The 14,791-nt window shown below is 42.6% G+C and overlaps 1 protein-coding gene across 12 annotated transcripts in view; it reads right to left on the bottom strand.

Annotated features, from left to right (window-relative positions):
• Positions 1–4,082: 4,082 nt before the first annotated feature.
• The window catches only part of PAX2 (paired box 2), a 101,115-nt gene continuing 90,406 nt past the window's right edge, over positions 4,083–14,791 (bottom strand). For 4 of the 12 annotated variants that reach the window (XM_054831471.1, XM_054831472.1, XM_054831476.1 and 1 more), the window contains 2 exons: positions 9,955–10,041; positions 4,087–8,608 (listed from right to left, as the gene is read on the bottom strand). In XM_054831471.1, coding sequence (XP_054687446.1) covers positions 8,487–8,608; positions 9,955–10,041 — 209 coding nt within the window. In that variant the 3' untranslated portion in view covers positions 4,087–8,486. Of the gene's footprint in view, positions 8,628–9,954; positions 10,042–14,791 lie in introns of all 12 variants that reach the window. The other 8 variants (XM_054831473.1, XM_054831485.1, XM_054831480.1 and 5 more) reach the window with 6 other exon arrangements.

Raw genomic sequence — 14,791 nt, 5'->3', positions numbered from 1 at the left:
TTACTTTTTTTCTCCCAGGGACGGAAGCCACAGGCAGTTTTAGTTGGTCAGCATTTACTTGCAAACTCTGGCAGCAGAAAGTCAGGCTGCTGGCAGTAAAGATGGATGTTGCCTCTATCCTGAAACCTGGTGTTCCTATCAGAGTAGTAACGGGGCCTGCGGAGAGCAGCAGAAAACAGTAAGGATAGAGAAGGTGTCTGAACGTGTGGGGGAAAGGGGTGTGTGGAGAAGCCGATAGTGCCTGAGCAGGGAGCGTGGGGCGTGGGGTGCAGGATGGTCTCCCCAGTGTGTACGACAAGGAACATGGGAGGGTTTATAGCTGAGAGGGTAGGCAGAGAAACGAGGAAGGGGGATTACAGGGATCCATGTTTTCCACATGAGGGGCAATGCCGAGCAACAGCATGCCTGGGGCAGGAGAACTGGCAAGGCACTGAAATAGATCTTAAAGGAAAGGGTGGAAGAGGTGTCAGGAGGCAGGGGTTGCAAGAAGCAGCCGGGGTTGACAACAGGGGTTCTCCTGCTAGGGGGATAAGGAACAGTGGAAAAAGGTCTTCTCTGAGTAGCTGCTATGGAATGAATTTGCAGGTAGAGTTTTGAACCTTAAACGATCAAACATGCTTTGGATGGGCAGCTTCCACCAAAATGTCACACAGCAGAAGGCAGGAAAAAAACCCAAGTCTTTGACAAGCTTTGGTATCAGACCAGCTCTGTTAGCCTTGCCAGGAGTTACAGGGCCATTTCCAGGTCTTGTGACATTTGAGCTGCTTCCTAAAGCACTAGACTACAGGGTGCCTGCAATGCAGTGAGATGCTCACTTTTCACTAAAAGAGGTGAATTTCTGACTCTCACAATGGAAGAGGCACAATTAATAACATAGCTATGGACACCTTGAGAACATTAGAATTAGAAGTCAAATAAAAGTTCTTTTATTTTATATACATGTATATAAATATACATATATACAAAATGGTATCTGCTGTTATATACAAATTACATGTTTTCTAGTCAATCTTGTGATTTTTGTGTGTACTTGGTTCATGATTTTCAAGCACAAGGGGCTGGCAATACAGGCTCTAACAAACTTCCTGTGCTTCACTGCAGACAGCTCCTGAATCACATAACTTCTGTCCTGAGGATATTCCTAGCTTTTTCTTGTCTAAAGCAGACAAGAATTTATGTATGGATTGTTTACTATGCGTTTCTTCATTAACTGCTACTTGTTTAGTGAGTTGATCCTTCCCTTAATATTTTTAAGTATTTTCCTTTGGTTACAAACATCATTGTGTAGATTTACTAGATGATGGTTTTCAGAATCATTTTTTTTTACTTTAAAGCATTGGTGCTGTGTTTTCTGTTCTTCCATTTTAGCCATTCCCCAAGTCCTTACAGTTTTTCAGTACTGATTGTGTGTCCAGTAAATTCATCCACTACCTCAATTAATACCTTCAGACATGTATTATCTTTCCTTGCCTACACCTCATTAAAGAACATCTTTATTTTTAAAGAAGGTTGTCATCATCTCAGAATGTTCAAAGCTTTCTTTATTTTTCTTGTCAGAGTAATTATAAAGAGGATTTCTTTACTTAGTGTTGCATAATCTCTTACAATATCATTTTCCTCATTAGGAGACAGACTGTGATGCTCTTTTTAGTTTTATCACACAACATTTTCACACTGAGAACTTCCATTGATTATGCAGGATTCTTAAAGGAACATAATACTAGTTGGAGTGGTAGGAATAGCTCTTTCATGCAAGTATTTCTTTTTGCAAGATATATAAGTTCTTGGAAATTGCAAAAGTTTTGCTATAGTTCAACTATCAGTTATGGAGACTTATGCAGGAATGTCAGGGTGCAGTTCTCTGGGCTGTACTAAGTGCGATACAAATGAGATGATAACGCTAGCTACTAAATCTTTCTTCTAAGGTTATTTTACCAGGATGAATTTTGAAAATCCATTCTGCTTTCTTCAGGCGCATCTGTCTGCTGATTCTTAGCCCATCTCTCACCTCTGACAGTGAATGTACATTAGTAATTTCCTTTCATTCTGGTCAGTTTAACATCCAGGATCTCATCTATTAATGTACTGTTTGATTATTATTGCCTAAACTTCAGTAGAGAAAGATAATTCTGATGCATAAAATATTCCAGAATTTTGAAATCCGATTTTGCTCCGATTTTGAGCACAAGCCTATCCCTGCGTCACATCCCAGGCCTGTCTGTCTCGCAGGCAGTGGACCCTGGAAACCCGGAGTCTCCGACTGCAAAATAGTTGCCAGGCAGCTTTACTGCAGTGTTGTGAAAATTGAATTGCTTTTACAGACTGTTTGGATTTCAACAAATTGACTTTCACTTATGGAAAATGCCCTGTTGGAGGATTTTCAGCCTATTCTATTAATACTGCAAGGGAAAAATGTAAACTGAAACAAAAGGAAATGTTTTAACTCTCTGACGAACAAAAGCTTCATGAAAGCATTTGATTTTATGACAGCACTTCTGCACAGGCTTTCCTTAAGATACATGTACACCAGCAGAAAATGTGGCCCACTGGCTTTCACGAGTTGTTGTGAAAATATTTTTAAATGACTAAAAAATGTAGAAGTAAAATTGATTTCGCCTAGCCTGACTCCTTGCTACATTTTTACTCCGCCTCTGTGACCTTAAACTGCATCTGACTTCCTGGAGAATTAATGCTTGACTGAGGAAAAATTGAGTGAATACCTCAGTATTTGGTATGTTTATAGCATACCTTAATATAATGCCTAGCTCTTTGTTAGGCGGACGATGAATAGCTTGAAGAATGGGTTATTAATGACTTTGCATTTGGTTTTGCCCCCCGGTTGACCAAGACAGATAGAGATTAAGAGAGAGCAAGCTATAATAAAACATCAGGCTAACAGAATTCCTCTCGTGAAACTAAAACCAGGGTAGCAGAGAAGTGGGGGTAAGACCTGAGAGCTGTCAGCCACCCTCCCTTTACTGGGACCTTGCACACAGCCCCCCCAGCACTCTGATGGAGCATCAGAGCTGATTCTGGAAGCTTAAAATCTTCCCCAGACAGGGCTATGAGGAAACAGGCATAGAGGGGAAGGGGATTCTGGGTTACCCCACATCTCTCTGATGTTGCAGCTACCCGACAGTGTTTTGATTATCTGAACTACCTGGGGACACCTGATGTGTTATGGATCATTGGGAGTCAATTGAGTGAGATCAATAGAAGAGGGAGTCCTGCCAGCAACAAATAGGAGCAGGGTGGTGGCTGGTGGGGACTCAGAAGCTGGATTGCGCTGTAGGGTGTTGCAAGCATGTGCGGTGCCTTCCATCACACGGCGTGGTGGTTGTTAGCAATCATAGTGTTGTTTACATGGTGCCCGAAGGATGCTAGGTGCAAGAAATGTAACATCCTGGAGACCTCAAGGGGAATCCACTGGAGAGAGAAGCGCTGAGGGAGAGAGAGAGAGAGGGAGAAGGAGACGGAAAGAGAAACAAGCCAGAAGCCACAAAAATGACATAGAAAAAAAAAATTGGTTTTATTTCTCATGTGCACAAAAAGAGAAAAGAAAAGAATCAAACAGAACTGAAGCGATGAGGAAAAGCCAAGAGTGGCTGCAGCAGCCTAGAATGGATATGACCCTGCACCTGGCACTGGCCCCCTCCCCTCCACAGTCTCATGCCTAGCTTAGCCTGGAGAGCATCAGCAGAGCTGCTTACAGTTGGATTTGTCGTCAGTTCTGTAATTGTCATTGTTTGGTCCCTCCTTCCTGCTTTGCAAGTTTGCCACCATCCTGGGCCCAGCCAAGGAGCACACTGTGGTGTCTGTGGGGTCCCTCAGAAGCCCTCATTCTGTCAGTGCCAAAGGGGACAGCTATGATTCTTATTTCTTTTCCCAGAGGGGTGCTTTTCCTTAGGGACAAAAGGGGGGGGGGGGGGGGGGGTGTTCCAACAGTTCAGCAAACCAAAAATTCCTTTAGGAAAATGTATATGTGCATATATAATTATATACTCAAGAGGAGAAAGAGGTGCAGGGGGGTTGTTTTTCTTTTGTTGTTTAACATCCTTACATTCATGTTGTGATTAATTCTGAAGTCTTACTCTGAATTTGAATCATCACTACCAATGGGTCAGAAAGCATGCAGACTTCTCCCTGTTTCCACAGCAGGGGCTCATTGCCACCAACCCTCCCCAACAGATTTACAGGTCGCAAGGGTGTCAGCTTTAATGCATCCACCCTGCACAAACCTTCCTCCTTCTTGCCCCATATCCCATTGGGCCAAAAGGACGTGGGAGCTTTCTGCTTGGTCCGTTACATAAAGCAAATGTAGCAGCAGAACTAAGAATGATAGGAGAAGAAAGTGAAGGGAGAGCTAAGGAAGAAGAATAAAGAAATGAAGAATGATTTGTGAGAAAAAGGAAAAGAGAGAAACCTAATGGAAACATTCATTATTATTCAGAATAATACTTAACACTTTGATAGAATTTTCTTTCCAGGATCTCAAAGCACTGAGCCGGTGCAAATTAATTCAGCTGCGCAATCCCCCTGTGAACTAGGAATTATTGTTATCCCCATTTTACAGAAGATTGGAATTGAGGCATGGGGGGAAATTGGACTTGACAAAAGTTCTCTAGAGCCTTTGGGAGAACTGGGGATTTTGAGTTCCCAGGTACCTGCTCTCATATCAGTAATGCTGTTCACTCCCTGGATAGAAAAATGCATTGGGAATGAAGAATAATAAAAGAGAGAGGCAGAAATGGAATAGAAAGAGGGTGTGAGAAAGAAATGGGAGAAAGGGAAGAGACAGCAGAATGAGAGAGATGTGAGTCATAGACTTCACTGGATTTTGCATAGAGGCTTCTTTCTCCAATTCTTTTTCATTTTTTCCTGTAAAGCCTTTTAAAGAAAACTGAAAAAAAAATATTCACAAAGCAACTATTGGCCTGTTGGGGAAGGGGTCCTTCCAAGGTTTGGCTGTTCCCTCAGGTTCTGGATTTGTGCTGTGCTTTATTGAACACATCGTTTTGTTTTCAGTGAGCACAACGAGACTTGCACAGTACAGACAGCGTGTTCCTTATCTACAGGATGAGACGAAGCTGTTTTAATAACTACTATGGTGAAGATGGAGATGAACTTATATACAAGAGGAATTGCCTTCACATTACACACATCATCTTCCTACAAAGCAGCAATTGTTTTTGCAAATAACATAATATTAAATAATTGGTAGAATTTTTGCGTTTCCTGCATAGTCCAGTCTAATGGAATCTATATGAATATTGATGGTTTTCTTCTGCATAATATCACCACATAAATCCCCATGTCAGCTACTAGACTTTAGCTATAATACTGCTTTACAATGCATCCACCGACTGTAAATCAAAACAACCAACACAAGAAACTCTTTGGCAAATGTAATTCAGTACATTCGCATGGGGGTCTACAGATGGTGGTGGAAGAGGATTAGACTGCCCAGTCCTTTGCATAATTCTGCTTTCCTTTTAATTTTCCTGGTCAAACTACAGGCCATACTTAGGAACTTTCCAGACCAATTCAATGCCTGGTGGAAATCCTCTTTCATCAGTGGAGTTACATCAACAATGGATTTGGCCCTCTGAGGGTCAAATCAAGCCAGCCATGAGTGAGCCAACCAAATCCTGCTTTCATACCCTAGCTCATGTCTCAAGTTTAGCGAAACACCATTATAAAAATAAGCATTTCTGAGCTGCTAGCTTCTCTTGAGGTGGCCCCTGGGCTGCAGGTTGCCAAGTGTGAGGTGTGACAATCTCCTTTTCTCTAGCCTCCTCATGAGGCTCTCCTTGCTGGTCCTGGGATTTACTGCCTCTGCCCCGACCACCTGCTGAGTGAAACTGGGTGGTGCACAAGGAGAGCAAAGGCTGTACTGACAGACTGAAAGGGAGACTTTACTAACAGGGTCCAGCATCTATCTGGTGTCTGTGGAGGAAAATAGAAGGAGTGGTGAAAGTAAATTTTTAGAAATTACTCAGAATTTTCATCTCATATAGAATAAGATGAGATAATGGGCCGAATTCTGGTCTCGGTGACAGTGTAACAACTCTGCTATTTGCAGCAGGTTACTCAGAGGTAAGACATGCGGAATAACACTTTTAATAGATCAGGATTAACCTCTTTGATTTTATTCTGTACAGGAACAGATTTTAGCTCTATATCTTCTATGTAAACATCCCCCCCCTCCCCCCAATACCCTTAACATTTGGGCATCCCGTTAAAGAAGACACAGACCTGTAATCAGCTATAGCCATGCAAGGGCTAAAAGTGTTAGGTGAGAGGGGCCTTTGGGATCAACACAGCTGTTTACTGATGATGGATTTCATACATACAAGTTAAACTTGGAGACAGAATACCGAGTTCGCAACCACATCTCCTCTGAGGCTGGGAACTTTGGATTTTATACATAAAGTTGGCTGTACAGATTACTCCACTGTTCACTTTTATGCCCTTTGGGGGTTTGATTCTCAATCCTGTCTTTGTCCATGGACAGTAGCCCACAAGTTTTATCTGAAACCTCTCTAAAACAACAAGGATCTACTTTGGCAGACTTGATGCCCTGGGGATAGGCTATAGCTGCCTTCATGTTTTCTTTGAGTATTTTTTTAGGAAGTGTCAGTGCAAGGAACAGTTTATGAGTTTGCTGACGATACAGGAGTAATAAGCATTTCTATTGACAGTTAGCCTTTTGCAGAACAGTGTTTGCCAGTCACTTGGGAACCAAAAAGAGCAGAGAATCCCTAGAGAATCATCAGGTGAGCATTTGGGATAAGGGGTAAATATTAGGGTGCACAATATAGGATTGAAGATGAAAAGATGGGGCTGTATGTTGGGGCTGGCTGATAGGATGCAGGCATATGGGTTTGAATGGAGGCCTATAAATTAGTAGGTGTATGAGCAGATGGACTGGGAATCGAAGAGGGCCCATATAGCAAGGCTATAGTGGTTAGGAAATTAGGTGTTGGGCACAGATAATGAGGCTGTTGTCACCAGCTGTGGGGATCTGGAGAATGGGTGTTGGGCATATCTAAAATTGTGAAAGTCGGGATGTGGGTGAACTGAAGTTGTCACGGGTACAGGGGTTAAGGTAAAAGGAGCGGCAGCTAAGGGCTAGGGAACCAAGCAATAATCCCAGCCAATCCTGAATTTGTCCATCTCAGTCTCAGCTGTCCAGAGGGCAATCAGATGGGCCCACATGAAGCCCCACACTTTCCTTTCCACCACCAGCGCAGTAAGAGCGCAGCTGGGCTTGTTTTCTTTGTTTGCCAACCAGTGACATGGAAAACGTTTGTTGACTCAGAGTGCTTTTTTGTCGACTGATGTGTTTGGTAACTTTGTCAGATGTGACTTGTCCACACTGCTCCCCAGAGACAGGATTTGGGAAAGGGGGAGGAGGAGGAGGCGACAGGGGGTGGAGCTGGCATCCAATCCTCTCCAATACCACCATCCCATTGTAGTGCAAAACAGAAAGGAAACAAAACCCTAGAGTGAAAGAGGAGCATCAAACGTCAGAGGAACTCGTCTGCCATTCAGGTGGTGGGGAGGGATGGGACTTGGAGTTTTATTTTTGTAGGGTTTTTTAATTATTATTTTGGTTTTTTTGTTGTTTTTGTTTGCTTGGGTTTTTTAGAAAATTGGGGATTTGTTCTTTTTTTTTTTTTCCTTTTTACAGACCTTCATGACAAAGCATAAAAACACAGTTATATTTATATATCTATTTATATATTTCTTCATTTCGTCGGTTGGTTTGTAAATGTTGCTCCATCCTCCTGTCTGAGCTGATTGTGTGTCACAGAAATTGTGGGTGTATGTGTGAGGTTCCTCCCAACTCTGGCCTGCAAAGTCACCATGCGTGAGGTGCAGACAACTATGGGGGAAGCCATGCTGGAGAGTGGGGATGAGGTGCACAGAGAACCCCTCATGGGGTGGAGATAGTTACTTGGTCCTTTTCTTCATTGCCAGATGGGCCAGGTCTCTGTACCACCATCTCGGCTCTAGCCGCACTGTTCCCTCTGTCCTCAGAAACAGGGTGAGCATCACAGGTTAGACATGTTGAAGAGTCCACCACAGAAGAGCGTATCTTTGGGGAAGAGTGTTTCATGAGCGGCGTTCTCCCCTGCTTCCCCTGGCCCTTACCGCTCCCAGAAGAAGGGGGTCCTGTAAGGCAATGGTTGCCAGCTGCATTGCTTCCCAGTCCCCCTGAAGTCCTGGAAGCCAAGGGGACTTCACGTGGCTGAGCTTTGCCCAGGTGCAGTGGAGGGCTCCTGCAGGAGAAGCCATTTGGCCGCAGGCTCTTCCCGGTGTGGGGGGAGCGGTCGGGGCGGAGGGCAGGGGGAGGGCAGGGGGGTCTCAGTCTCGTGTGGTGAGCGCTTGGTCCGGCGCCTTCGTGGCGAAGAGGAAGGAACTGGACTGTGGGGAGGAATGGAGAAGGTCTCTTCACCCTTCCCAGGGATGGAGGGAGGTGATCAGACAGGTACAATGTGGAGGCCTAAGCTGTCGCCCTGCAGTTTCATGTGGTTTCCATGGTAACTAGTGGCGGTCATAGGCAGCGGCAGCAGTGGGAGGTGCGGAGCCCCGGGATGTGGCACTATAATAATAAGGGGAACCTGAAAGTTAACACAGGAGAAGAATGGACTGGTTGAAAGGACAAACAGTAAAAAAAAAAAAAAAAAAAAAAAATCAAAAGAAAAAAGGGAAAGAAACAAAGGAGAACTGAAAAGGAAAGGAAGAAAGAAAAGGAGAGGAACCAAAAGAATGAACTTGGGGACTCAGGTCTTAATTAGGGAAAGGCAATCAGTGGAAGCCAGCCGAGGGTCGCCTTTCAGTGGAGAGATGGTACTGTGGCCTCTGGCTCTGAAGCCCTTCTATGGGAAGGAGATCCTTTTGCTCCTTCTGACCATCAGTATGTTGCCAAGAGGGAAGCCCATGAGCACTGCAGCACAAATAAGCCATGCCTGATCCATGGCCACGAGGAAAGTTTTGGGGTCAGATGTTCTGAGCATACCTGACAAAGTATAGCGGGTCACTTTTAAAACCGGGAGGGGAGAAATGAAACAGAATTACCATGTTTTATTGCTTGGGATTTTGGTCGCATTTGGCATGAAAGCTCTCTAGATGGTTATTGAATGTGTGTTAAATAGTGATTGATTATTAAGATCACATTTACTGAGGTTTAACAACACTGGAATAAAATGTGCATCTATTATCCAGTTGTTAAACCTCAATAAATATGTAGGTAATAATCACAGCTGATTTATTTTACATATAATAAATCTCTTCCTATTCCCTTGCAAAGAAGTGTTGTAGTAGAAGAGATGGTCTTATAGGAGGTTTTTTCCCCCTCTGAAAAAAACCTGGCTTTTTCTGGGCATATTAGAGTCACTGGACATGAATATATTCCTGCAAGAAAACTCTGCTGTCCATTATAAACCTAGTAATGCAGCCTGTCTCCCACTCTGGACACTGTTCCAACTGGTCCGATAGGAAGAACTTCTATGGGATTTCCAGATCCCCAGGAACTGACTCTGTGTTTAGCTTGGGAGAGGAGTGAAACCTCATCTGGAATTTTTTAATCAGACCTTGAATGGATGCTGATTGCGGCCTCAGAGAGTAGCAGAACCTGAATTTAACTTCTGATCTAATCTGGAATAAACTGTGGATGCAGCCCATGGAGAAGCCAGAGCTGAAATGGAATTTAGAATTGTCTCATGGAAGAGGAATCGGCTTCAGAACAGATACAGAACACGAGGTATATACCTATCTAGACACTGGACTGGAGAGTGAGGAAAAGAGCATCTCACCTGGCCAAATACTTGAAAGCCCTCTTCAGAAACAAAACAAAAAACAAAACAAAAAAAAAAAAAGAAAAGAAAACAAAGAGACAAACAGAAGGAGCGCGAGGCTGGGGGTGTGCTGTGGGAAAGAGGTACTCACTTAGTAATGCAGGGTTGCTGAACCGCCAGGCCTCGTTGTAGGTTGTGTACTGAGGGTGGCTGTAGGGGTTCCCTGAGAACTCGCTCCCTGGAAGAAAGCAAGGAAGATGTGAAAAACAATTAAGAATGAAAATTTATGTCTGCTATTCCATCAAGCCAGTGTTCATGTTGAGTCCGTATGCCAGCAGGAAAACTAGTGTGTCTAGCTTCCTTGCCCAACTGGGACTGTGCCCTTCAGGACACTGTAGTGTTTGTTCAGTGCAATGTTGCTTACCCGTACAATCAAAAATCGTAACATCGACCTCTTCAGAATCAAGAAATTAGTTTAAAATAATGAAATTCAATAATACATATAAATAAACTGGTTTATTTTTCATTGCCTTCTGGCTTCTGATTCTCGGGTTGCAGTAGGAATGCATATGCAAGCTTTTTCTGCAATTAACAGCTTTCTTTTAAATAGAATCTAAGGTTCTCCGGTTGTGTCAAGACAGCAGGCATGGGAGCTTAACGGTACAAGCTCACAGTAAACTCCTTGGAACCAGTGGCGCTGTTGATGACAATATGTATTGCTAAGTTTTGTTTGTAGGGTACTGAGGGTGATGACATATTTGTGGAGAAGAGTATCATTTGTTATTGGAAATGTTCTGAGTGTAGAGTGGGCTTAAATATAAAATGAAATATATAAAATGGTGTTAGAAAAGTGATTCATATATGATGAACCTCACCTTTATGCTTAGAGAGTTACAGAGAAATCTTGCTGTATTCCAGTTCCAGAAAATAATTTTCTAATGATTAGTGCTTTAGGCACTATTCTGAATCTGAAAGACAAGCTGGGCTACAGCTCTCTTCATATTCAGTAAAATGTGCCCAAATCAAAATACTTGTGAGCTTTGTCATCTAATAAGACTTTACAATTTGTATGTTGTAGAGTCTTTTTGAATATTTAGTTTTATTGTGCATAAGGAGATGAGTCTCCTTGTTTTATAGATGTCTGTGCAGGGCTGAGGGAATTATATTTGGTAACTGAGGAAGCATGGTGCTGCATTCAAAATAAATAAATAAATCTCCCAAAACTTAAAAATATATGATTCTGTTAAGTAAAAGCATGCCATTATCTGATCATAACCTCAATTTAATGCAGTACCAACAGGCTGGGGACAATTAGCGCCATCTGAAAGGCATTATGCATTTAAAAGAGCAGTGAGACTATTAGCTTCTGGTCTGCCCTGAGGCGGGGGTGGAGTTGTTATAACAAAAGTGTTTGGAAAGCACCTGGGGTTCCTGCTAGATACCATGGAACAGGGAAAGAAGGCAATGCAAGATGTGCTGGATGCCTGTGATACAATTACCAAAGAAATGTCAATTAATTATACTGTAATCTCTGCAAATCTTCCCTCACCAGAGAGTTAAAGCCAAACCCATGGATTCTCAGATGGTGGAAATGAAGTCTGTTGAAGTCAGGGGATTTGCACTGGTTTAAACTTGAGGAGAATATGTCCAGCCAGGTTCTTTAAAGACACTTGGGGTAATAACCAAATAAATCAGTATGAAAACATGTATGTATTGAAAACAATCACCATCCAAAGGTATTTTAGTCATAGTAGGTTTTAGTTTCAGCATAAAACCTCATTTTGTGTGACAGACCTTGCTAAATACTGTTTTAATTATAATAACTTGGAATGTTTCCATATCTAGAAACATCCTGCACTGAAAATCCTGACAGCTAGCTGGGAAGGAATAGGTGAAACCTGCTAAGGTGACCAGGATGCTGTGGGATAGAATATGAGGGCAAAAAGCAGTGCATAGTCCAGATTTATCTCTACCGAAGTGACTTATCTGTGGGATATACTAGGATGAGTTTGCCCCCCAAAGAAGGAAAAAACCTATCCAGATGAATATTTCTGCTTTGAAATGCCTCATATAAACATCAGTTCTCTGCATGGAGGGAAGTTCTGATATTTCAAAGCTTCTCTCTCACCCTCTTCTGAGTTGTCCCCCTAAACTGTTTATAGTATTCCTAAAGCACGGGTTAAGTAGAGAAGAAAGAGCCCCAGCTACGGAGAGCTGGGGAGGAGGGAGGGCAGCCACTGGAAACAGTGTTTATTGACGAGGAGTGAAAGCATGCATGCAGCAGGATAATGAGCTTTTGAGCTCAACTGTGACCAAGAGGAACTGAGCTATTGCCTTCCCCGATCACTAATGAAACAAGTGTAATTTCCTCATCAACATTGGATTCTGTTTAACGACTCCCTGCCGTTGCCATCACCAGCCTCTGCAGGCTCGACGCTGCTCTGTGTAAACTGCAGTTCCCTTCAGCGGATGCTCACTTCACCAAAACAGTGCGGAAACTTGATGGCCTTTCTGGGAAACGGGAAGAATTGAGACAGGGATAAAAGGTGCCCTGTTACCTGTGTAGGAAACATCTCTCAGACGCACAGGTTAAGTGTACCACAATACCTGACTTGTCTTTCTTTGAGCAACTAACCCCTGCTTTTCCAAGTGTGTGCTCAGATACCACTGGCTTTCACCCACGTCTACAGCCTGGGACCTGAAGTTACAGGCAAGGGCAGAATGTATCTTACCACATGAATCCACATAAACCTCAGAGATATTTGCGTGCATGACTGACCATGTTGCGTGGATGTACTGCTACTGGAGACGAGCTCTTCTCTAGACTATGCAAGTACAAGTCTAGTGAAAGGTTGTCACGGATAGAACAGAGCAGCTTTGGTTAGCACTGGTCAAACAATCTTCTCAGAAACAGTTTTCCATTGGAAAATGCTGTCTCATTGAAATGGAAATGTTTTGCACAAGCTTGTCAGTTTCAATGGAGTTTTGGAAACAAACTTCTGAAATGATTGCAAATTGAAACAAAGTATTATGTTTCAACTTTCTTGTTTTGTTTCATTTTGCCTTTCTCATCTCATTTAATTTCCTTTCAACTCTTTTATTATTTTAATATGTCTTGACATCTAGAACATGTTGACGTTATTGAAATGTTTCATCCTGATGTTTGCAAATTGAACTATTTCAAGATTCTGAATCCTCATCCCAATGTAAGATGAAAACAAATGTCAAAAATCAGAGTTTTGCATGGATTGGAAATTCCGCTCTCTGACCAGTTCTATTTTTAGCTCTGCACCTTTATGTAGAGAAGACAGAGCCTCCTTCTGGTATTCACTCACACCTGGACACTAAGGTTCGTTTGCATATCAGTATGTTTCTTAGAGATGCTCCCTGAGTGGTCATCGGCTGGCTTCTTGTTTCCAATGTAGTTAAAGCACTGGCCCCTGATCTTTCTTGGCCTGGGGGTGACACTGTAATTGTTTTCTCTGTTCAACCTGGGCTCTTAACAGAGGTTGCAAGCAAGCACAGAGGATCGATCTCATGAGGCCTATATTCTGTGCAATCTGTGCTCTGGGAACCTTTACTAACAGTATTTCTTGGTATCTGTATTTAAATCTTGGCACGTTTAGTCTTCTAATACAGAAACCATGAGGCATGAAGTGAGCCTAGCAGGTGGCAGGTTCAGAACAAATAAGGGAGGTAGTTTTCACACAATATGTAGTTAAGCTACAGAACTTCTTGTCATAGATTGCTACAGATGTTAAAGGCTTATATGGGTTCAAGAGACACTGTTTAAGTTTGTGGAGGGAAAACCTATCAAGGGTGTTTAACGCTAAAATAGAAGGATACTAAGTCTGGCTTAGGAAGTCTCTGAGCTGCAACTTGTTGGAGGCTGGGAGATCTTTTGAGAAAGTACTGATATGTGCTTGCTCTACTCTTACACCCTTCACCAGGCATTCATTTTTGGCCCCTGACAGAGAGTAGTGGCTGCAGAGATCTGCAGTGTGACCCATTAAAGCAAAGTCTTATGTTCCTTCCCAGGAAGCCTCTTTAGCTTGTTGGCTTCAATCACATTAGAAAACGAATAGAAGGACTGCCAGGCTGAGTTTGACCAGTGGGGTATGACTGAAACAGCCAGAACTTGATGCTCTATGGAAAGATGCAGTAACTACTGCAGGATGCCCAAGTGGGCCACCGGAAAAACTTCCTCTAATTGAATGTTGACATCAGATTTGATGTAAAGATATCCATTTGACTTGAATAATCTTTTTTTCTTTGAACTATAACTCAACTTCTTTCTTTATCATTCTGTTCCTGCCTTGAAATACCCTAATCTTGGATAAGTGACACCTGTGATTAGTGGTCTTAAATTTTTTGTGCCAGTTTAGATGTCAGTATCATACTTGTGATGAAGATGTTAAACTTACATAGCAATCACTGAACAGCTGAGAAGTTGAAAACAGTTAGGAGTTGAGAGGAGCCTGTTTTTTAGAAGTACCTATTCAAAGAGCCAGCTATTTTGGTGTTATTAATCATTTCTATATGCTATGACTTTCTATGAGTTTTGACCTATAACTGACTTAAATGTTGATAACTGAGTCTACCTACTGTTACGGTGTGAGTTTTAAATTGATTTATATTGTCTTAATGCTTCTCTGATTCTGGAGCCAAACCATCTCCCTGAAAAATTTAGTGTAGAAGGAGATGCCCTAAAATTTGCCAACTCTACATCACCCCAAAAGTTCAGCAAGCTGGTCATCTATACCAAGGGACTAAAGTAGGGGTGAGAAGGGGACCAATCCACTATCTTTTCCTGATCTGGAGGTCAATCATGTCATCATCACAGCATAGCCTGTGGCTTTGTTTTGCCTTAGGATCATAAGCAGTAGGTAGCTTGTTAGCTCTGGAATGTGACCGTAGGTATTAGACAGTACTTCACAGTATGTAAGCCGTGATCTGTCATTTACAGATGTTAAGACTTTGACCTGAAA

This window comes from Grus americana, chromosome 7 (genome assembly GCF_028858705.1).
Source record: "Grus americana isolate bGruAme1 chromosome 7, bGruAme1.mat, whole genome shotgun sequence".
Taxonomy (NCBI): domain Eukaryota; kingdom Metazoa; phylum Chordata; class Aves; order Gruiformes; family Gruidae; genus Grus; species Grus americana.
Note: the sequence above shows the minus strand (reverse complement) of the source record. Positions and strands in the feature narration are given on the sequence as shown.